Source organism: Onychostruthus taczanowskii, unplaced genomic scaffold (assembly GCF_017590055.1).
Source record: "Onychostruthus taczanowskii isolate IOZ18803 unplaced genomic scaffold, ASM1759005v1 scaffold132, whole genome shotgun sequence".
Taxonomy (NCBI): domain Eukaryota; kingdom Metazoa; phylum Chordata; class Aves; order Passeriformes; family Passeridae; genus Onychostruthus; species Onychostruthus taczanowskii.
The window spans coordinates 1010028-1034590 of NW_024498485.1; the positions used below are offsets into that span (position 1 = coordinate 1010028).

At 44.2% G+C, this 24563-nt stretch overlaps 1 protein-coding gene across 2 annotated transcripts; it reads right to left on the reverse strand.

Annotated features, from left to right (window-relative positions):
* Nucleotides 1-14183: 14183 nt before the first annotated feature.
* On the reverse strand, nucleotides 14184-24499 carry TAL2 (TAL bHLH transcription factor 2). 2 transcript variants are annotated; one of them, XM_041396906.1, is made up of 3 exons: nucleotides 24379-24459; nucleotides 21102-21216; nucleotides 14184-15827 (listed from the first exon to the last, which is right to left on the reverse strand). In XM_041396906.1, the coding sequence occupies exon 3, from the start codon at nucleotides 15815-15817 to the stop codon at nucleotides 15464-15466; it is 354 nt and encodes a 117-aa protein (XP_041252840.1). In that variant the 5' UTR covers nucleotides 15818-15827; nucleotides 21102-21216; nucleotides 24379-24459; the 3' UTR covers nucleotides 14184-15463. The 2 variants fall into 2 exon arrangements, with proteins under 2 accessions (XP_041252840.1, XP_041252839.1); XM_041396905.1 differs by lacking the exon at nucleotides 21102-21216 and having other exon boundaries at nucleotides 24379-24499.
* Nucleotides 24500-24563: the final 64 nt, after the last annotated feature.

Genomic DNA, 24563 nt, shown 5'->3' on the forward strand with positions numbered 1-24563 from the left:
TTGGCCGCTCCCGGCCGCCGTCAGCGCGGGGCGGGGCGGGCGCGGCGCCTCACGGGGCCGGCCCTCCCTCAGCGCCGCGGCTCGGCGCTCTGAGGTGCCTGCCCTGCCTTTTGTTTGCCTTTTTTTGGTCAAAATGCTGATAGTCCTGCTCCATGCACAGTTCGAGGTCGGTTGTGGCCTCCCTCAGAGCCGCTGCTGCGTTTGTGCTGCTTCCCTGCGCGCCTCGTGCGCAGGTCGCTACGCTTACCGTGATGCATTCTTTTTTTTTTCCTTTCCTGTTGAATATTTCTGAAGCTCATCAAGAATACTTAGCATTACCAGAGTGTACACTCGGTTCCACATGTGGTCTTTCCCAGGCTGATGCCGTCTGTTCATCACTTACTGAGGGTATTAATGTACACCAGGTAACGCCAGAGCTCAGCAGAAATGCTTTAAGGCATCTTTACATCCATTTTCATAGTGAGGGCTATCTGCCTCCTTAAAGATCTGTGCCCACGTTGCGCCAATCCCACAGTATTTTCAGCAAAGCTAGTTTGCTCATGAGCTACCCAAATAAAATATTTTCAAAGATCTGCTAACTCAAATATATTTGCCTTTTCTTTGTTCACGAGACTCGGAGGATCTGAAGGAAATTCATGTAATTAGGATGGTTGGGGTTGGAGGGGACCTTAAACTCATTAATGGACAGGGACACCTTCCACCATCCCAGGTTGCTCCAAGCTCCTTCCAGCCTGGCCTTGGACACTTCCAGGGATCCAGGGGCAGCCACAGCTTCTCTGGGCACCCCGTGCCAGGATTTCACCACCCTCACAGGAAGAATTTCTTCCTCATATCTTATCTAGATCTATTCTCTTTCAGTATGAAGCCATTCCCCCCTTGTCCTCTCACTTCATGCCCTTTTAAACAGTCTCTCCATCTTTCTGACAGGCTCCATTCAGTTTACTAGTTTGTGAATTTTTTGGCTGGTTTCCCCTACTAAATTTCCCCCGAACTGTTTCTGTCTTTTCCATTCAGCTTCCACATGCTGGTGAAAAGAACTCTTAAAGGCTCTAAGTTTTGCACACTGTCTGGTGAAGTTAAGCAAAGCAGTCTGAAAATGTGCATCTTTCACTGGTGGTCTTGAACTTGTTCTTTGCCTACCAAGAACTAATTTCGGGAAATAACTGAAATTGTAGAATCATTCTGGGGAAAAGGTTTATGCCACTCAACACAGCAAACACTTGAACTTTTCCCAGAATAATTTCAGCTTGCTATGAATAGCGAGCTATTGTTTTCATTGATTTGCCTTTTATCAGTTCCATATTCACAGAGTAAGTTCCTATTCTCAGTGTCTTCCTTTCTGTGCATCCAGTGACTCATTTGCTCCCTGAGAATTGACCCATGTGCATGCAGCTCATTTCTGTTTCCTGGCCATTTCCATCTTCATTTCATCTACATGAAGAGATCCTAATTTAGTCAGTGATCTCTTACTAGCCTTGTCATTAACAAATCTAATTCTTATTTTCTGTCATGCTTGTGTGCAGTCCCAGAAACCAGAGTTTGTTTTCTAGAGCAGAATATCGACTTGCCCCAGTTTATAGGTAATGAGACATAATACATTAGTAAGCTACATTCTGTAGCAGAAATGAGTTCAGCATAATTTTGTTTCCCCCTGAGCAGGGCCCTGTGTCAGCTGCAGCTGTGGAGCTACTGACGGGATTAAAAACGTTGTAGTGTTTTTCACTCCTTGCAGTACTGATTTATCCCCACCGAGAGGCATCCGTTTCATTGCTAGGCAGCGAAAACTGCTCAGGCTATCTCGTTTGTGATCGTAGGAGAGGGGGGGAAGTGAAAATGGCAGTGACCGCAAGGAACCTACAGTGACGCCAGAAAAAAGTCACAGTTTGGGCCAGCAACATCTGCACTGCAGCCACCTCTGTGCCTGCAACTTGTGTAGAGATACCCAAATTCTTTTACAGTGATACCTCCACTGGTGCTGTTTTGCAGCAGATCAGCAATACCTGCCTGAACTTTCAATTTTAGTGGGGTCCTCAAATACATAATACTGCACTGTCACTGCACCTGAAGGGTTTCTCTCCAAAGCAGAGTTGTGCTGGTTTGGACTGGGGTAAAGTTAATTTCCTTCCCCAAGGCTGGTGTTAGGCTGTGTTTTGGATCTGTGCTGAGCTCAAGGGTGATGATACAGAGATGTTTCTGTTATTGCTGATTGAACAGAGCCAAGGACTTTGCCCCTCCTCAGGCTGAGGAGACCCAGCTGGGACAGGTGACCCCAGCTGAGCCCAGGGATGTTCCAGAACATGTGACATCGTGTTCAGTGTATAAAGTGGGAGGGGAAGGAAGCAGGGACATTTGTAGTGGTGGCATTTGTCCTCCCAAGTTCTTTGTGACGGGACCCTCCTCTGCTGGGAATGGCTGAACACCTGCCCAGCCAGGGGGAGCAGGGAATTCATTCCTCGTTTTCCTTTGCTTGTGTGAGCAGCTTTTGCTTCCCTTATTAAACTGCCATTATGTCAGCCTGTGAACTTTTACCCTTCCAATTCTCTCCCCAGTGAGAGGGTGGCTGCGTGGGGCTGGGGTTAAACAACACAGAGGTAGCTGGTGTGAGGGTGGATCTCATAGTGAGGTGGGAAAGTATGTTAACCACCACAATTTAAAAAAGAAAGACATTTTGATGAGTTTTCTACGTCCAGCTCCAGTAGGAAAAAAAGAGAAGCAGTTTATCTAAGACTGCTGGTGACCAGGGAGAGATTCCTGTGTGTTCAGGGTGGCATCTTAGCAGAGCAGAGAACAGAGGAAGCCACCAGGGAGAAACCAGACCACAGAGCACAGTCTGCATAATAAAAGTAGAGTAACAAATAAGAAAACTTAAAATTTGATCAATTTCCAGCTGTCCTGGATATCTCAGCACTAATTTAAAGACAGCAGGGGATAAAACCTGAAATAATCCTGCTCATCCTTGAGCCAAGTATACAGATGCTGAGAGAACTGTGTCAGCATGAGCTGGTGGTATTAGTGTGCAAGCTAGGTGCACCTGTCTCTGTGTGTATGTGTGCGTGAGAAACAATTTTTTGTGTTTTGCTGATTTTAAACTGGAAGAACAGATGCCGCTTTCTTTGTGAATTGGGAGCAGGCTAATAGTGAGACCTGAGCAGCACAGTGTGCATATAAGAATTTTAAAGACAGACTGTTGTGTTGTATAAGTGGAAAGCTCAATGTGAAATCAAAGCACAAGCCTGAACTGACTCTCTTGCCCAATGAATGTTATTCTGACCTTACAAAACCCCAATGTAAACACCTGCTGAATAGTTACCCAACTTGCACATTCTCTAGAGTACTTTTCAGCACGATTATGCTAATTTTTGTGTTTGAAAAAAAAGGTCTGTGTACTTAGCATGGAAGTATAGCTGGTGCAGTTGCTGCTTAATGCAGGATATGTTTATTTAGTGTTTTATTTCATAATGTCTGTTGGCGTCCTACAGGAAGTGGCTTGGAGTTCAAAAATAGTGCCTTAGGGGGAAAAAAAGGAGGAGAACTTCTTTAGTATATTTCATCAGTATGCCTCAAAACTTTTACTTTTCTTCTCCAAATCAGGAAATTAGATATAGTATCTTTTTATGAATTATTAGGGTTTTTTGTCTTCTAAGATCTCTCAGACTCAAGTCTGTTCATCAAAATCAGGTCGGATGAAAATAGAAATCTTTGTCACAATATGGAAGTGGACGTTTCCACTGTCTGCTCTCAGCCTACTACATTTGTCATTTGTAGCCATGTACCACACCGCTTCTGTCTCTTTCCAAACAAATTCTCGTTCTGCTCCACAGTTTTCTGCCTTGTTTCCCTGTTTTCCAACAGTTTTTTATCCCCCATCAAGCTGCTTACTTTGATCTTCTAGAACATTTTCCTGTTTCCTGTCTCACCAGCACCATATATTCGTCAACCCTGCATATTTCTTTCAGTGTCACCCCCCACAGCTTGCCTGGTTTTCTTGTTTTCTCCATGGCATCCTCAACATTTACTCATGGCTTTGTACATCTGTCAGTCTGCTGTCTGTCTCTGAGAATCTGGCTGTTCATTCCACTTTTGTCACCTTACTTGTGGATGCTTTCAATCTCATAAATAACTCATAAACTCAATAACTCATAAACTCAGGCCCCACCTTTACCTTTCTGCACCTTCCAGCTTCATCACTCTGGTTACCCTCCTTCTTTTCCAGTTTTCCTACAGAAGGTCAGGTCCTGTGTCCTTGCAGATTTTCTGGGGAAAAAAAATTGAGAAAATACATCATAGGAAGTTCAGAAGGCCAGGCTTCTCCTTGCACAACATTACTCTGGTTTATTTTCCTTGCATGCTGGTTAGTGCCAATCTAAATTGGAAAGTGCAGAAATAATGTTGGGGTTTTTTTTAAACTGAGCAGTGGTGTTGTTTGATTTCCATCCACCTCAGATCCATCCTCTCTCACACCAGATTAGGTTCTCACAAATATTTAAGGATCCATTTAAAATGTCTCTTCTCCTGCAGCCTTTGAAGCAGAAGCACTATGTTTTTTCCTAGGACTGTTTTTCCTTTTTAAACCTAGAACTGTAGCAGCTGTAGCCAGTTCTGCTGGCCCTATCCAAGAGGTCCCTGGTGTCTACCCTTAGGTCATGGACACACAAGTAGGCAAAAGTGTGTTCTCCAGGCTTTGGATGTATACATAAAGGATTTGTATGGCTATAAAAGAAGTACTCCAGTACTTTGTATCTTTATTGCAGTAGTAAACTCAGTCATGACTTCACATAGAGTTTAATTCAGGTTAACAAAAATTAGATCTTGGCTGCTAGGCCTCTCCTTAGCATATTTTGTTCCTTAACAGTATTGTTTCTGAAAGGAGCTGATTATCAAGTAGACTTTAACTCTTATTACCTTGTTTCTCTCTCTACTGCATCATTAGATGTCACACTTGCTGATTAGTTGATGGGACTGAGACAAGCTCCAGCCCTCTGTGGATCCAACCAAGGTTCAAAGGATGCCTTTCCCTGCAGCTGTGACTTTCCCTCAGCAATGGCATGCAGGAATGCTGTGCTGTCACTGTCCTGCAATGTCCCCTGAGTGAGCTTTTGGTGATTGTGTTGACTTGTGGTTCAGCTCCAACAAACACTGAGCACCTCCCTGTTCTCTCTGTAGGTACCTGGTTCTCAGGACTGGGTGCTCAGTACACCTACCATGCCTTTCATCACTGTAATGCAACAGTTGTGGGCCTGCATCATCCAACAGCTCAGGATTTTCTTTTTCTGGGAAAAACACATGCCACTGCTAGCTAATTTCAAGGTTGTAATCAAGCACAGATGGCGTATCATATTCACATATTCATGTTACATATTAACATCATATATATATAACTCAAATATGAGACCAAAGTTGCATTTAACTCCCTGTATGTATATAGCAAAATAAACATCCTTGTTTACTCCACTCACTATCTCTATTTAAAAAAGCTAGGAAAACAGTGGTTTGAGGCAGGTCATCCCTCAGGTCAGGAGAAAAACAAGGGGACAGAACAAGACCTTCTCCTCAAGATTATGCTACTTGCTCTCTTTGTCTACTTTGTCAAATCCTTGTCAGTCTGACTGGCTCACTCAAGAGTTGCTGTAGAAAGGAATAAAAGGATACAGGAAGACCTCAAACAGTACAAATGGCAGGCCTCAAACTACTCCTGTGCAGTAAGTACTGCTGCATTCACTGGCTTTTCTGTGTTACATATATCAGCAGGGCAAAAGCCCAGGTATTTAAAGTTCATTAGATATCAGTGGATTTTAAGTGTTCCAAGAGCTTCAGGCATCTAGCATTCAGGGAGCATAGGATATGGGATTGCTGATTGTCTCAGATTTAAAATTGTTTCTTTAATCAGATCTGTTTCTCTGAAATGTTACACAGCTCGTAAAAATGCTGTTTGGTTTGGATCACATCTGATAAGCTTCCCTGCTTCCCAGGGAAAAGAGAGAAAACAAGGCACATTTCCATGCATACGGTGAACATAGATGCTTCCATCAACATCTGACAATTTCAAAATACTCTTTATACTTGAATTTAACCTGGTAATCTTACATTTCTGATACCTTTTTTCCTGCTCTTTTGCTGAGTTGCTCCATTCACAGTGTTATCTAGAGCTAATTTTGTCAAATACTGATATAGACCTTGTAATGCACTACACATTCAGCAAATGAGATCTCAAATAAAGAGGAGCAATGCTGGCAAGATATTGCATGTTTTCTACCCTATCAGGTAAACTTCATGTAATACCCTAGTGCATATGCAACTGAACCCAAGACTGCACCTGAGATGACAACTTCAGGGTAGTAATTTTTCCTCCTCCATTTGCTTTTATAAAATGATGTCCAGAGGTATTCTACTCAGGGCTTCAGAACTGAACAAATGGCCTGTTCTGCATGAGAAAGAGGAGCTGTCCTTTTTGAGGCAGAGTGCAGAGCAACTCTTCCTTCCCTCTCCCATTTTCCCTTGCAATAGCAAAGGATCTGTGGAGATACTTGACTGGGCACAGTCCTGGGCAAACAACTCTAGGTGACATGGCTTGAGCAGGAGGATAGATCAGATGATCTCAGGAATTGCCTGCCAATGCAAACAGTTTTGGGATTGCTTTAACCTTGAAAATGGTTTTTTTCCATACCCTTTTTTTTTTTTCTCAGGGTTGTTTCCTGAGCAATTCCTGCTGCAGCAAAGACAGTGTAAAACCAAACTAGGACTCTGTCAGGTCCTGCAGAGGGACAAGTCCAAGCTGAGAGTTGTGAGTTTGTGTCTGCAAAGTTGCTGCCCATTATTCAATAAATTTCGAGTGCATCATCAGCCTAACTGGACAGATGAGTGTGCATGTGCTCAGAAGCTGTCTAGTGCCATAGCTACCACCTGACAAACAATTTGTGGACCGTACTTCAACTACTAGATTCTGGGAAGGATTAGTTAAGGAGAGGAAAAAAAAAACAAACAAAAAAAACCAACATTCAACAGGAAACAGACTTCTCATTGTGCCCCTTCATTGTATATTCTCCGTGTTCCCTTTTCTGCTCAGTGGCGCAGGCCAGTTTGGGACACTCTAAATTGTCAAGAGCAGCAAGGGGTTACCCGGAGTGTGCTTTGTTTGGCAATACAGACGGCTTTTTTTGTTAACTGACTTGAACCCATTGTCTGTGCACCCCCTTCCCAAACCTCTCTCCTGTCCTCACCACCCTTATCCCAAGCCCAGCTCACCCTCCGCAGATCCCCTTACTTTGGGTTCATGAAGTACAAATTAGCATAATCAGCTTATCTGCATGGGGTTGTTCAGCACGGAGCTGAAAAGGAAGAAAAGAAAAAGTGGCTGACAAAGAGAAGCCCTGAGGAGGGCAGAGCGGGTGGCATTGCTGTTGTGCTGTGGGGCTGAAAACCTGCACCTGCATAGCAAGCAGATCCTCTTCTCACTAAGGACTCTTAGATGGCATTAAAGCATAGGAATTAATTGGGGGGAGGGTAAGGACACTGAAAGGATGACAGGAAAGCTGGGATGGAGTGGAGAGGAGAGGAGAGGAGAGGTTCTATTCATTTAACTGTCTGGGCTGAGAATGCATGCTTTGCTGACAAAAAAAACCAGTTTGATTTCTGTTCATCATGGAGAGGAGATCATCTTGGTAATCTGGCCTATCAAGATAAGACTTACAGAGTTTCTGCAGCACACTGATAAGAAAGGTGGAAGAAAAAAAAAAAGCCAACTGTCTAGGGGCAGGGTATGTGTCTGTAGGGGGGGTTTCCTGGACATACTTTGTGGTGGACTTGTCTTGCTAAGAGTAGTAAACAATCTGCTTGATTGCCTGAGTGCCTGCCCTGATCTCTTCTTTCTGCCCATGCTGGGAGATGAATGCTCCCAGAGGACTCAAGACTCAAATCCATAGCCACAGGTTTTAAAAGCAGCTAGGGGCTCTATATGCTGGTGTACTGAGGAACATGATATTAAATGACTTGAAGGTGCCCATTTTTAAAAATATATGCAGGCTGCTTCTACACTACCAGCTCTTCCAGCTGAATTGTCTGACCAGTCAACCTCATCTTTCTGATGTACCTTAAAAGCATTCAGGGACAGAGATTACAAGAAAAACACCCCAAAAAGCAGTCAGGGCAACCCTAAAATGTTTCAAGTTGAGCCCTCGAGATCATGAGTCTTACTGACAGCCCCAGCCCTAGAGTCTTTCCGTACTTCAGAGAGTCAGGATAAAAGGAAACATAAATGTCAGGGTAAGTCAAGCTTTGAGGCAGTATTTATGACAAACTCCTGCCTAACTTGAACTTCCAGTTTTCAAGAAGACTGTCTTTGGTTTGATTTGTCTTAACAGCACCACAGAGAGAGCTGCTGGAAATATTTAACTGATGAAGTTGTGATAAATACCAGAGAAACTTTTTCTTTACTGTTATTTTAGCAGTATTTTCACTTCTTTGAATTTAAAATTTTTATTTTAACAACTTATAGCTGTACTGTTGAGGGACATAGAAAACATGTTTGTTAACCAGAAACACATAATCAGTGTATGTCTGTTTTGGTTCAGGAGCCTGTACTTTTGGGAAATATTTGGGATTAATAGAAGCCACTACTTCAGAATTACCAAGTTACTGGCAGTTTGAATTACTTTTTAGATGTAAGAGAAACAAGATGATGTTAGTCTGTTTTCTGCAGCTGACATATACAGGAGTCTGTCCATGTCAGAGAGAGAAGTCTATGTCCCTACAACAAGTGTAGTGTCAATCCAGGTTATGATAGGCACTGGCAATCTGTCTTGTTTTCACTTTTTCACATTTTTTCACTTACATTATTCTTTAGTCTGAAAAAAGAATTATTTTGACTATAAAGGCAAAATTTGTGCATTTTTGTTTGCATGTGACCTTAAATGAACTTAAATGGATTTCAAGGAGATGATAAAGGTAACATAGATCAATAGATAATAGATAGACAGAAAGATATAAAGACAGACATGTCTCATTTGTGTTTTCTGTATCTGCTGAGCTTTTCCATTCAAAATTGACAGGTAAACTTGTGCTGCTGAAGTTACCTGCCATGACTTTCTCACTTCTAAACCTGAGAGCTGGGAAGCACCTGTTTGCATTCCACATGTCTATGCAGAAATGTGGCCATTGAGACTGGGCTGTCCTGTGCCAAGCACAGTGGCTGGGCATGTTCACCAGACAGCAACTGGCTGCTCTTCTGTGCCTGGAAATTTGGAAAAAATACAGCATAGCTCAGGACAAAGAGCCAGAGCGGGCAGCTCCCTTCAGTGTTGAGTTATTTCCATTCCCTTTCAAGTGGTGGGAATATTTCCCACCCAAGCAGGCTTTGCCAGCACCAAGTACTCTTGGCAAGTCCAATCTGCCAAGCTCACTCCGTCTGTAGGGAACTCTCAACTGGCAGCTGGCTTTTTGCCATTCAGTCCCACAGAGACCACTGCAAAGCCTCTCAGCAGGACCAGATTCTTCCTTCTGAAATATCTGTTAACCTACAGGCAGTAAAATATTTCAGGGTCATGGTCAGCTGGTCAGAGATCCTGTGGTTAACTAGGTCTGATAGCCTCCACTCAAGGTGCTTTTAGGCATTGCAGTTTCCTCTTGAGAGTGCAGGTCTTTCCAGTAAGTGTAAAGCTTTTTAAAGCTGGAATTTAGTGCTGTGAAGTCTTGAGCTGAGGGAGTCCATAGGTTACGTTCTGGCTGGTTGTAAATCAATGTATCAGAGCATGGCAGTCCTGCTGTGATCTGAAGGCAGAGTTAATATTGTCTGCTCTTGGCCTTTCCCAGCTGCAGGGCTGAGCACTGCTGTCTGCCAGGGTTTGCCAAATACAGTCACCAGGAGAAAATCAATGCTAATCAATGTCTACAGACAGGGTTGGAAGCAGAACACCTCCCTGGAGACTTGCTGTCTGCAGGCTGTCATCCTTTAGCTTTTCATTAAGCTTTTAGGCTACCAAAGAGTCTGTCTTTCAAGGTGTAGAGTAGGGAATTTCAGAGAAAGTGAGGGACTTTCCCCAGCTCTAAGGTACTGTGCCCCCAGCAGAAAGATGTATGCATGGGAAACCTCTGCTGCCCTGTGCTAGTCAGTATCTCTGTGCATTGCTGGCCAGCATAAAAGTCAGAGACTTCATCTGAATCTCAGTGGAGTCCATGCTGAGATCCAGAAGAGTCTCACTGACTTCTTCCTGCCCTTCTTGCTGAACCTCTTCTGTTCTGTTCTGTGACACTGACACTCAGCAGGACAGATGTACCCAGGAAAGGCTGGCTGCTCTCAGCCTCTCTTTCTGGTTCTCAGTTCTGAGGTGTCTCTTCTCCAAAATAAGTTTATCACAGGGTCCTCTCCTGTGCTGTGCTGGGTTTGCAATCCCAGGCAGTGAAACAAACTGTAGAGGGATGGGATATGCATTTGTGTGCACATATGGAAAGGGAGTGGAGTGAGAATACATTGGGATGAGGCTCTGTTCCTTACAGAGAAGAACCAACTCAAAGTGCAAAGAAAATGCTGTTGGTGGCTTACAGAGAGAACAAAAGTGAATAAATTCAACCAGATATAGGTATTGACTGGGCACAGGACAATCTCTCTACCTTCTGTAACCCAAGTACTTTTTTGAACTGCTTCTTCCACCCACTTTCTCCCCTCTGATTCTCTCAGCACCTGCTGCATTAAAAATACAATTACATCCTTGAAAAGTGGTGGATTTGGACTCTGTCACTGTGTCAATGACCTTTAGATTTAAGACTGGCTCCCGAGTGACCCCTGCCCCACAGGTCAGTAGTTAAGTCGTCCATTCTCTCCACCTCCTTTCATCACCCAGCCTTCAAAGAACAAAAGTCAGATCTGCCTTGCTCACACCACTTTATCCATGGTCACTGCATATCATTCCCTAGCAGCAAAGAAATTTGTGGAAACTGGTTAGACACTGGAAGATAAGTTCCAAAATGGTTCATGAATCATATGCCTGTGAAGCACATTGGTGCTGCACCTTCACGTTTTCTTTAGAACCAGATGCTAGGATGGATCTTAGTGTCCTGAAACAACTCTGCTTTCCCATTTAATGTAGCTGTCCCAGGAATGCTGTGAATCCCCCTCTGTGATGCTCATTGTACCTTTCATTCCCCCTGATTCTGGCAAGGTACAGCAAACAAGGCTGCTGAGTACAAGCCTCACCACAGTGTCTTCCTCAGCGTGGGCAATACTCCAGAAACACATGTGGGATCTCACTGTGCATTGTCTAGTGCCAGGCACAGCACAGTCACATCCACCAGGATTTGAATCCACAGAATCTCAAACCAAAATCCAGATTGCAGACCTGGCCTTCCTCTAACCACAGGCTGGCCTTCACTGGGATTTGTGCACAAGACTACAGCATCCTTTCAAGATACATTTGCAACTCATTCCTTTCCTTACACAGCCCAAATATCCAATTTCAATTACATTCCACAGCCACAACAGGAATGTTGAGAAATGGGTGTGGTGGGTGTCAGCTCCCTTAGGCTCTGTGACAGGTGAACTGTGGCAGAACTTGTTTCCTGCCTCTGGAGAAAGTAATCCTCATCTGAGCTGAAATGTGGAGCTGTATTCATCCACTGATCCTGTTAGAAATTCCAAGTGAAGGAAACCTCTCACTGAGGTTTCCTTCACTTGGAAACCTCTCACACATTCACAGGAGCACACTTCACACCCTCTGTGCAGGTTAGGAGCACCATGGGTTGGAGCAGACCTTGATTCTTTTAACTCTCCAGCACTCCTTTTAGTACCAGGAGATAACCAAGAATGCTTCTAGAAAATGCCACCTTAGCTGGTCTTCCTTGCAGTATTGACAGGCATAGCTTCACAGAAAAAAAATAAAAATTATAGAAGTAGAAAAAAATGCTGTTCATACAACTCTATTCAGCACTGCTAGTTACAGCTGGGGACAGCAATAATATAATAATCCCTTAGGACTAGGGATAGTTTTGTCATTTGTACTAAGGTTTTGCCACTGCAACAACATATCTGAGACATTTTCAGCCAACTCCAAATGACTTGGTACATCTCCATGACACAGATTCCATTATTTCACAGCACTGTTTTGGCATGGCTGTACCATGCTCATTTCCACAGGAGGGACTGCCACATGATCCTCAGCATTTAAACTAATTTGGCATCACCTGCTGGAAGCAGAGGGCTCTCTCTAAGGTGACATTACCTTGGTTAGTATAAGCACACAGTGGACATCACACATAAATACATTTTGAATCTCACATTTGCTGATTTCTTGACTTTTGTATATAATTCCTTGAGACTATGCTTTCCTGACACATATTTTGTGCAGAAATTCCTCTCTTGGTGTTCATAGAACACTCTCAGGGGTGTTAGACACCTAATCAAGAATGGAACTAAAACTGTCTCTGTGATCCAGTGATTTCCCATCTCTTCCTTACAACTTCTGCATCTGTCACCCTAGTGCTTCCTCACCTTCTCCCAGCCTCAGATTTTGTTGGGGATTGGATTGTTCCCACCAGATGTTAGCCAGAACGCGCAGCTATACATCCTAAGCTCCCCTCAACTTTGAATTAATTTTACTATCCCAACCTAGACTCCTGTTTGAATCTTTAGGTTGTGCCTATCTGAGCATCTCCAGATAACAATGGACTGCAAATTAATTCTTTGGACTGTCATATGCTTTTTAAAATGAAGTTGACTAAAATCTTTTGAATTGTGAATATTTGGAAGAGATAAATAGCAACATCATGCAATGAAATTTTACTTATTTCTCTTTTTCAATGGCTGGTCAAAATCTTCTTAGCACATACATGGAAATACAATATGAACTAAAAGTGTTAGAAATTGTAATAAACAAAGAACTCCTGTCATTATTCATCATCTGATAATGTCATTTCTACCACCAAGACTCTTGCATAACAGACAGCAGAAAAATCCCCTGCTGGAAATCACATCATGAGGTATTTGAGATCCTCTACCAATGTAAAGTGAAACTTTAGAGAAGTTTGGAGCAACAAAGATTAGTTTCTTAAATAATTTATTTGGAATATATTAGGTGTTAAATAACATCATATGGCACAAAGTGTTATCAGTTGCACTGCATTTGTTCATGATGACGCAGATGAGAAATCCCCAAAACACAAAGAAGAAACTTGACCAAAAAAAAGAAATCTTTGGTAGAGAGATCTAGGGAAATACTTGCTGAATGTGACAGTAGGGAGCTCCTAAACTGAAAGGAGATCAAAGAGAATGGTGATATGAACCGAAGCAATAAAAAGAAGGGAAGGTTTTTAGCATAGAAAATACAACAAGGGTGTTATGTTACAAAATTGCCAGGTTTTCTTTCCCCTTCCCAGTATGACAGCTGCTCACAAGATGTTTTTCCCTGCCTTGATGTTTCCTAGGATAGCAAGTGACTGATAGACCCAACAGCACCACTCCGCCTCAGCAGGAAGTGCTCTGATTTACTTGGACTAATTTGTCCTGCTGCAACTCCAGCAAGCCAACGGAAAGCTGGGAGGAGGATGTGGCTCATCACCTTTGAGGTGCCATGCAGAAGAGGCTGTGGCTCCATTTAGTCACGTTAAGGTGGGCAGAGGTGGGGAGAAACAAACATAGGACTCTCAGTGCCTTTCCACTCAACTGCTCCCCAGGGCCATCCTGGCAGCTCACAAACCCAGGGATAAGCAAACTGTTAGCAGTGCTCAGAAAGGAAACCAAATCAACATGAACCCTTCCAGCTTTTTTTTTTCCTTTCTTTCTTTCTTTTGGTCAAAATCTGTCAACTAGCATGCCTGTACCTCCAGCACCAGCACTGGATGGGGTGAGCTGTGTTCTTGTCAGACCTTGGCTTTTGTCAATGCTGAGGACAGCTCGACATTCCCACAGCAGGAGCCAGCCCTGGCTTCTTTGGTGCACCCGGTGCTTGGTGAGGCTTTGAAAGGCAGCTCAGCTTCAGGTGCCAAATCCCCTCATGCAGAAAGGCCGTGCATGCTGCATGCACAAACCCTAGTTCTGCTTTCTGAAAGCACCTCTTTGTCTCATGAACAAACAGAAACAGCCCAAGGACATGCCTTGGCCTACAGAAACTACATTTCTTCACCAGTCATGAACAATTTTCTCTTCTAAGCCTTGACGTGTACCTTGGTCCACATGAAAATCAAGAGACACTTGTGTCAGTGGGAGAAGGATCTCACCAGAAAGCCATTCTGCTTAAACCTGGTGTCATTTTCTCTGCTGTTTTGGGCTGCTTGTAAGTCACATGAGCAGGCCAGGCCTTGGCTGGCACAGGTTATAACTCAGGAAATAGAGTTATAAGTTAGGAAATTAGATTGGAATTTTTTGTGGGCAACAATATCCCACAGTGGCCACTTTTATGCAGCTTATCGTGTAAACACCTACAGCATGGTTCATACAGGGCAGTGACTCACAAATGGAAGATATTTACACCAATTTCTTTGTCCTGGCTCCATTGGCCCCTTTGGGATGGTATCCAGGTGGGATAATCTCAGCTAGGGCAGGTGAAAGCAGGAATTTAAGGGCAGTCAGCGTAACCACAGACATAGCTTTGTCCACAAAGATTTTCACTGAGGCGTTTGTCCTGGGACCACCATCCCAAAAAGAACCTCCCCCATTGCTACAGTTCCTACAGAAGAACAAAGGCACTGAGTCACCAACCTCTTTGATGGGCTTTTAAGGCAGCTGGGGTATAGCTGACCATCTTCCTTCACGTGCACACTGTCACTGCTACGGAGGAGATTTACTTTGCCTATTGAACACACTGAAACTCATCTATGACTATGTATTTGGCCATTTTGAATTGGCACTTCTTGCTTTAACCTACCATTTAATTATGCTTAACGTGCTTTGCTCTAAGGGGTCCCTCTCAGCTGATGAAGAAATATGTAGCTAGGTTCGAGGGCTAGGACTTAAAAAAAAAAAAAAATCAAGCTAGAAATAAGATCCATAAGTTCAAGAGAGAGTGCAATTAGCCCCTAGAACAACTCATGGAGGACTGTGTCAAATATCACATCTCTCAAAATCTTTCACTACCGAGGCCAGGCATCTGTTGTGGACAAATTTTGTGGTGCTGTCATAATTCTTCATCTCAATAGAGTTTCCTGGAAATAGAATGGGAGAATAATTTATTTCCCTGTCAGAAACACTGAAGGAATTTCTATGCCCTGATTTATGGAGGAGATCTGGACAGAAGGCTCTTCTGGCTTGGACTCTGCCATGACAGCAGCGAGTCCTTCCAAGCTCCCAGAAACCACAAGTTCTCCGTCTGGACTTCCAGGGTTTTGCACGACCAAGGATTTCCTATCCTATTAAATAAAAATTAAAATTAAATACCAATAAATACAAATAAATAATCACAATACGTGGAAGAGCAACCCACGGATTCTGCCAGGAGAGAGGGACTACCACACTAACACCGAGACTTGCACCTCTCATTGTCTGCTAGGGGGATGATGCCTCTGACCAACACTCTACTATATTGCTGCTCATGCCGGGACAGGAGACACCACAGTTTTCAATCAGTGTCAGCTCTTCCATGCTCTGCAAGTGTGGGGCTTGCTGGAAGAAGCCCAGGATGCTGCCCCGAGCTGCCACTGCTGTCTGCTGCAGGCCTGGCTCTCCCAGGACCTTGACGAGGAAGTTGATGTATCTCATGGCCAAGCGGAGCGTCTCGTTCTTGCTCAGTTTCTTGTCTGGTGGGTGGGTGGGAATGAGCTTCCTCAGCTTGGCAAAGGCACTGTTGACATTTTGCTGCCTCCACCTCTCCCTGCTGTTGGTGAAGATCTTCCTTGTCATTCTTAAGGTGCTGCAAAGCAAAGGAGATGGTGAGTGAATGTTGGATACCCCTGGTTTTCACACAGGCTGCTTTTTTAGGGCCACTGTAACCTCTGGACCAGTGGCCAGCACAGAGTAGTGGTGCTAGGCTTCTAATGTTTAGCCTCTCTGGCTGGTGCTCTTGTCCTCTTTGTCCTTTACAGATTCACCCTGAAGTCATGATCAGAAGTATTAGAGCTGCAATTGGGTGCCAGAGTTCAGTAAGAACTTCACAAAGGAGGTAAAGGAGTTTAATTTCCTTGTACAAGCATTTGGTGCTGCTACAAGTCCAGCTTCTCCAGGCTCCCCTACAACAGAATTCCCAACAGACAATGCATTTGCCATCCCACCAGGCTGCATGAGAGCCACACAGGCACTTTTTATGGGGGAAAGCAGGCAGAACACGTCCATGCTTTCCCAGCCTCATTTCACAGCTCCCTGGACTCTGCACCCAGGTAACCCAAGCTTGGTGATTCGTGGCTGGAACTAAGCCAGGTTCACTTCACCATGGGCCTTCAGTGAGCAGCCAGCCCCCACCACAGACATGTGTGACTGGTTGTTTCTCCAGGGCTGCACCAGTCTGGTTCCCTGCCCAGCCCACAGTGCTTCTCACTGCTGGTGTCAGACACTTTTCTGTCTGGCTTTAGCCTCTGAGAAATGCCAAAACTTAACCCACAAGTGTCATAAGTGTATGAGGGAAAGTATGATTCCTACAAAGCATGCTGGCATCCCAGACAAAACCTCTCCCCAGCTGTTCACTGCCCACCCTCACAGAGCCAAGAACAGACCTGGCAAAGAAGAGTACTGAGGCAAGGGGTGCACAGTGATTTTAAATGCCATTTGCCAGAAAGACTGCCAGAAGTTCTTTGTGTTGCCCTAACCTTTTTCCCACCACCATGTGAAAGTGCCTTCCCTCCTTTCCCACAGCTCTGGGAGAGAAAGACTCCTCCATTTCTGAAGCAGCTCTTTGTGCCAATGGCACACAGACAGTTGGGCAGGGAAGAGCTTTCCACAGCCAAGAGACTAAAGGACAAATGTTTCCACTTACCCTCTTATGCATGTGAAAATCTCAGCTTTTTATACCCATTGGCAAACTCTTCTTTACTGTAGACCTCTAAAGGGGAGTGGGGAGCAGAGGGAATAGAATCCTTCATCCCTAGGAAGAGGAAACTTTGGGATGACAGCCCAGCTGTGACCCTGTTTCCATCTGAAGCAGGCTTACACCATGTAAGACACTCGGGGTTCACCAAAACACACAGTAAACGTCCAAGGGAGTAAAGAAACACAAATGTGACTCACAGTTTAATTGGAATGCCCTGTCAGGGGGCCAAGGCAGGGAATTTCCTGCCCAACTCCTTCGAGTTGCAGTCCAGCATGGATTACCAGCTGCCAGGGGAACACAGCTGCAGCACTGTGGATCCTGTCACAGCTGTGTTCAGACACCTCTGGCCAGGGATGCAACCAGCACAGGCACACCCCTGAACACTGTAAATGCCTGCTCACACTGACAACACCTCACATGCTCCTCTTGGCCCTGGCCTTTACACTGGTAACACATTTCTATTTTGGTAGAGGTCTGGAATTGCTGTCATACCTTTAGGGGATGAGAAAATTGTCGCATCAAAATGGCCTTGTTTCATGAAAGGCTCCTTCAAAAAACAAACCTTTATATTTCAGGTTGCTGAGAGTTTTTCCTCATCTTTTGTAGACTTACATTAAGACTCAGTGCTTGATCCAAATGGGGATTATATCTCTAGTTTTATTTTTTTAATTGTTGTCCTACTCCGTGTATCATTTTTGGTTTATGCTGTGGGAACAAATCTGCTTGGTGCTTTGCTCCTACCTCAAATATGTTGCATGTACCTTTCTGGCAAGAGCACTGCCACATCAGTGGTACAGATTTAAACACTGTCTTTCAGTGCTTCTCTGTAGTGCAATGTTTTCAGTGCCCAAGGCAAAACTTTTGCCTTTACAGATTTATTCTTCCAAGCAGCTGCTCACATCCATGTGAAATGCAGAATGCCACCTGCTTCTTTCTCTGTCCTCTGTTTTGGTATTTTTGTTGTTGTTGGTTTTTTTTTTTTTGTTTTTTGTTTTTTTTTTTTTTCTTCTGAAGACATACTTATCTGTACAAAGGTAGTTATTTTTTGTAACATAGGGGAAGTTATTTGGGTTCTCTTGTTTCTTCTAATGGGTTGGCTGGGCCGTATTTTGCCAGACCTTTGGGGCTCTGCACTGTAATTCTGCCATGTGGGTCAGTGTTTGCTGGGTACCTGTTTACATCTCAGCTACAAATACCAAGAGAGAGTCTGCTTCTTGTCTTCCTCCTGCTGCAGGAAAGCAGGTTAACACCCAGCCCTGGTGCTGTGAACGTGCCCTCGTGTCCTGTTAGTGGTGTTATTGGTGGAAAAATAAACCCAGCCTACTCCTTCACGCCGTGCTTTCTTTGTCTCTCCACTCATGCCTTTGGGAAGGACAATGCTACGTTTGTGGTCACAAGCCTTGTCAGCAAACAGATGCCTTTGTGAGAACAGCTCCTGCTTTACACTTCAAAAACGCGTGTTTGTATTTCTGACATTTATTCGAGATCAGCAAACAACGGCGCCTTTCCTTTCCCGGTGCCTCCGCTTGCAGGGATAGCACTTTGGGGAGCTTTGCTTCAGGTGTAAGCCACTTTATATGTCTCTCCACCTTAAATTCCTCTCCTCTTTCCCTTTACTGGTGTGCATTTACTGTTGTTGTACTTGGAGTTTCCATTAGAAACATAGCAGATAAATTATCTCGATCCAATCCTGCAGTGATTATAATGTTTCAGCACAGCTTTTTGCTCTGGTCACCTATGCATCCCTCGAGTTCTCTGTAACTACAGCACCTTCTAGTTAAAATGCAGCCAGTTTGCTGGCAAGGGATCTGATTTCCATTTCTTTTGTCTCACTCCCTTCCTTCTTTTTCCTTCCTTCTCTCCAACTCTTCTCACTAGACTTGTCTTTCAATGTATTATTTGCAGCTTCAGGTCTTTGCTAATTGTGCACAACCAAGCAATGTATTCTTTGGCTTTCTCTGATTCACTGTATGAAATGCATGTCATCTACTTGGTCTGTTTTAAATCTGTGCAGAAATCACCTGTTTGTACAAATAACTTGTAGATTTATTGCATAAACCTGCAGGTTTGGACTCTGTACTTTCTGCTGACCTTTCCTAGCCACAGATTAACAGCCCCACATTTAGCTGAGAATTCAAAATCCAGTAAAACAGCAACTTAAATTCAAGAGGATTAATTCTGCTCTCAGCAACCTAAATCTGGAAGTTTACACCATTTTCACTGGAAGAATTACTTTGAAGGACAAAATTTTGCACTGAGGAAAGGATTTAACTCAGGCCAAGAAGGCATGCCCAGAAGTAGGATGTAAATGGAGTTTCATGAGCTAAGGTGCACATCTGCAACGATGTAAAGAGAATTATGCAAAGAAATAGCCCCAAACGGATCTGCTACAACAGCAAGAAAGAGGGGGAAAAAAAAAAAAAAAAAAAGGAAAAACAAGCCACCACCACCCACCAAAGAGACAACTGAAGCTCTTTGCACCCCCTGCCTACCCATTTGAAAAATATAAAAATGTGTGGTGGGCGGAATATTGGCTATTTCCAATGCAGCCGCGAGTTTCGCCAGACAAAAGACCGAGCTGCGGAAGAGATGAAGATCTCTCCCAGCAGCAGCTCTCACAGCCTCTCCGTGCTAAAGCCTTTCAGGCAATTCAGGCAGCAGCAGAGCAGCAGAGCAGCTTAGGCACAAAGCACATTTCTGCCAGACATTCCCCAGCAAATGGCCCCCGAGCCAGCGCTTAATGTCTGAAGGCTGGCAGGGGACTCGCCGGCAGCCCGGCACTCAGTCATAATTAGCAGGATGCTATTAACTAAAGATCTTGGACGAGAAAGTTCCTCCCTCAAGTTATACCTCTGACCTCGGTGAAGTTAAATCCATGTTGAAACTGGCCGCTGGAGACCTGCTCCTGCAAATCTTAATCAGACAGCAGATGCCTGCTGCCACCAAGAATTGGAGTGCTTCTAGTAAAGCTGCGGTGCCATACCATCACTCCACAGGGGAAGCCCAGCGCCTGCTAAAATTGGTTATTTAACACATTGCGCTGGATTTTGTGAAGTCCCCCCAGCCCTTAAGTAAATGGCAACAGAAGAGCAGATGGTTTCTGTTTCCTCTCCCAGGCAGGTGCTTGTGAGCCCGGTCTGCCACGGGGAGCAAAGATTCTCCAGCCATCACTCCTTGCTGCTGTGCTTTGTTCGCTTTGCATCCCTGTGATTTGGGCAAGAGGAGAAAGGGGAAATTCAGAGTTTCCCTCTTCAGTTTCACACAAGCCTCAGAGCGTGGCACTCAGCTTCACGCAGAGGGCAATATTGAGCATGGGTGTTACAAGACAAAACACTGCCTATAACTGACATGGGACTTTATTTTTTTTTTTTCACATTCCCTAGGAGGAATAAACTCACTCATTGCACCTTAACTGTGCACAGTTTGCCGCATGGCTGGTTGGATTTCAGGGACTCTTTTTGGGCTGGGAGGGGAAGGAAGGGCAGAGGGAACAATGCATCCCAGCTTGATGGATTGCAGGAGGAGCAGCTCACCACCAGGTACAGGCTCTTCCCTGCAGCTTTCCTCAGCTCATTCTCCCCATTGCTGCCTCCCTGCATCTCAGTGCTGACCCATCCCAAATTTCCTCCCACCCAAAATCCTACAGGTGTATCAGTGGACAAGGACACAGAGAGATCTCAATGCTGAGAGGGAATGCTGGGCTGGCAACCAGGGAGCTGAACTTCTGTCTTTCTGTGGTCCCCTTGCCTCAGGCAAACTCCTTTTTCTTTTTTTTTTCTTTTTTTTTTTTTTTTTTCCTACACCTCCTTGACCCTCCTGCTTATTAACCTCTGCAAGGTTTGTGGAAAAAAGTGTCAAGTGTATGTAAGAATTTGTGTGTTCGAGCAGACACAAGCACAGGGTGGCCCAGCCTGGCAGTGCTGGTATAATGAATGAGAAGAGCCTTTCCCTGCATCCCCAGGGTGATTCCTTACACTATCAGTGAACTTCATTTTATTTCAAATAAGATGTGGGAAGAGGAACTACTTCAGGAGTAAACAAGGGCTCCTTTCTCTACCTCATGGCTCTGTTGGGGGTGTTATGTGACAATCACACCACGGTACACAGCAGAGCAGAGCAGCAAAAGCACTGTAAAAACCAGTCCATGCTGACACAGTGATTTACCTTTTTTAGAGCCTTTAAATCTAGGACAAGATGCACACAGTAGAATCTCTGCTCCTGGGAGCCCTCCTGTCTAAGGGCAGCGTTTACAGAAGCTCTCACAGTGCTCTCACCGAACCTTTAGAAAAAGGAAATCACTGGAGTCTTCAAAAGCAGCTGTGTGAAGGTCTCAGGACTAAGTCACCCTTCGTGTTTGGGGTTACTACACTGCACATGACCCCAGTTTCAAGGGGCAGCTCTTTCACCTGACCCAGTGCTGCTCCTGGGTTGCTGAGCTTTGTACTCCAGTTGCCCTCCTGGAGGGTTCAGGTCTTCAGCAGCAAAGAGCTCTCTGCTTTCTGAGGAAAAAAGACTCCACAGCCTGCACACTGTGTCATCATGCTCTCTAGGCCTGCCTTGGGAAAAGAAGATCTGCAAAGCAATGAACGGGCTGCCACCCAGATGGGGTTTGGGAGAGCACAGAGTATGTGGCCAAGAACTTGGCAATAGCGATAAAGATGTGGCTCGAGAAAAGGTTTACTTTGCACATGAGAGTGGGCTTTTTTTGGGGTTTAGGGCTTCTTGTTGTTGGATTATTTTTTTTTTTCATGTAGCTCTCTTCTGCTTAATACTTTTTATGGCTCTTTGCAGAAAGATTAGTTACACAACAGCACCACACCAAAAAAATAAAGAACCACTCGTGGGCTGCAACAGCTTTTGCTAAATGGAGTTCCAGTGCATTGGCAGGGGCATGACAGCTTGCTAAGCTGAGAAAGAAACACTCTGCCAGGTTTAGCTTTTATTTGCTGAAGTTGCACTTGTGTTATTTTCTGTTCCAGAGAACCTGAGAGTCTCTCTTGGAAAAGTGCTTCGCTGGCCTGTGGGTTTCCTTTAGCAACACTCTCTGCCAAATTAACAGCCCAAATACTACATAGAGACACCCTCACGGTGCTTTAAGGTAAACACAGAGAGGAAAAACAGTTGGGTTCTGTTCCAGGAGTTCTTCAGGTATCTGTCCTTTTTTTTATTTTTGTTTTTGTTTTTTTGGGTTTTTTGTTGTTGTTGTTGTTTATGTGGGTTTTTTTGTTTTTTAGGGGTTTTTTTTGGTTGGTTTTTTTTTTGTTTGGTTGGTTGGTTGGTTTTTGTTTTGGTTTTGTTTTTCAGGTTTTTGGGTTTTCCTTTTTTTGGTTTTTGGTTTTTTGGGGTTTTTTTTTGGTTTGGTTTGGTTTGTTTTTTGTTTTCGGGGTGGTTTTTTTGTGGTTTTTCTTAGTTGGGTTTTTTGTTTGTTTGTTTGTTTTTCCTCAGACCCAGTGTGCAAAACCCTGTTCCACAGTGATATTTCTCCCACCTCCATCCTGCCTCCCTCTCTCTGGCCCAGGGAGGCAGGAGGGCAGCTGTGAACAGCAGAAAACATTTGCCCTGCCTGTGTCTGTAGGGAAGACCACATCCTCCTCCAAGTGAGGAGTGGGACCAGATGCTCCACATCTCACAGCTCAGCAGAGAGCAGCCTGCAGCAGCTCAGGCTGTTAGAGAAGTTGCTGGGAGCAGAAAGGGGAAAATCCAGCCAATGCAAAGGACATTTGCATCAGGGGGAATGTATATATTTATTATGTTTGGATGTGGCCCCCAAACAACATTTGCTTTTGCATTCTGTGCAGGTCTGCTCTGAGGCTGGTGGAAAATCTGTCTGTGACTGCAGCCAGAGGAGGACTGGAGGTCTAGCAGCATCCAGTGCCCTGTCTTCCTGCCAAAGCTCCCACCAGGCTGCTGACCACCTCGGGCCACACCAGAGGTCACCATGAGCACAGAGGAACGTGGCCACCACGGCAAAAATCAGCTGCCAAAAGTGAGACACAAACCACTGCAAGACAAGGAGCACAGCCCCATTTCCCCCTAAATGTCTTGCCACCAACCTCTGTGGGGCTGCTCCTGAGAGGAACAGCAGCTCAAAGATCATCCCTGCCTCAGCCACACCTGTGTTTAGTCCAAATTTCCTGCCTGGAATGCTGGCTCTGTGAGCACATAATTTCTTGGATCCCCTGCTCACATCACTACTGTAAAGATTTATGTAAACAGGCAGTAAAACCAAGCTGCATTTATTTCAGCGGTTTTTTTTTTTTTCTGGTTGTTAGCTTTGCAATACATTGTTTGTTTGGCCTTTTTATTTTTTTCTCCTTTTTTTTTTTTGTATCTGTGTGAAATAATGTAGAAATGCATGGTGGAGAAATATTCTGAAAATGAAATATTGTCCCGTAGTGTTACAAGGAAATCAGGAAGGATAGAGACAGCTACTTCAGAAAACATGCATGTTTTGCTGTTTATTAACTTTCTTAAAAAACAGTTTTATGCAGAAAGCTACCCCTGGAAATAGAAACATGTTTTATATTGGCAGTTTCAAAAGTTTTTTCACTAATCTGAGAGTTACAAATATTTAACAGGATTTTTTTTTTTAAATGCTAAGTTTTTCCTCTTAAGTGCACTGTTGAACTGCAGAAAATTCAAATGCCTGTATGTTTTACATCTGCATCAGCTGTAACACAGATGACCAGTCAAGTATGGGGATATTTTAAATATGTGAGGATTGGAATTTAAAACTTATTCCTTACTCTTTTACTTGTTGACCCAGTCTGTGAATTTCCACACAGTCTAGTGAAAAAATAGTACACCTTTATTTGTGCTTTTGCAAGGAATTTGTTTTAAATATCACACAGCATTGGAGAATTCATTTAAGTTTTATTTCTGAACTCAGGGAGTCTATGACACACTGTGTAATCCTTTTGCACCAGTGCAATAACTCTGATTTACAGCAGCTTGCAGTGCTATAAATGAGCTTGCCTAATGTGTAATTATACAGCTGTAAGAAAATCTAGGAACAGTTAAGAGCAGTGATTATAAAATCACTTTCGTTTCCTCCACATCCCACCACCAACATTTCTCTCCAAAGCAGTAAAACCAATCAATATTTTCTTCTGGAAAGGTCTGACTCACTGAGTCTCTGTGGCGACTAGGAATTTGGAAAGTTCAGGTACAAACTGTCTCTTCACTTGATGAAGTGCAGCCACCTGTAAGTGGCTGTCTGTCAGATGAGATGCCTCACTCTTAAATTTTTGATGACAGGAATCAGAGGTGCCACAATAAGAAAAGAAAATCCAGAGAACCGGCAAAAGGCCACTACAGAAATCGCTTCCTTTTAGGATATTCCCTGCTCTGAGGGGAAATTTTGGCTTTCCTAGGAAAGTTGCAAGATAAGCCCAAAAGAGGGGAGGATGGCTGTAAAGAGGAAGAGGCCATTGTCACTTACTTTTCTGGTACTTGTGCCTCTGGAAACCTGGTCGGGGGCGAAGAGGCAGCAAAATCAGGCTCTTCCTGTGCTTCTTTCCCGACTGCTTTTCCAGTGCCTGCCCACGGAGCTTGCTCTTGCTGGAGTCAGCCTAGCGCTGGTCCCGGCTGCCTCATTTATAGAGTAGCAGTTCCTTTGTCTGGCGC

Excerpts from the sequence above, each read along its gene's own strand:
- TAL2 (XM_041396905.1), bottom strand. The coding sequence starts at position 15,817 with ATGACAAGGAAGATCTTCACCAACAGCAGGGAGAGGTGGAGGCAGCAA.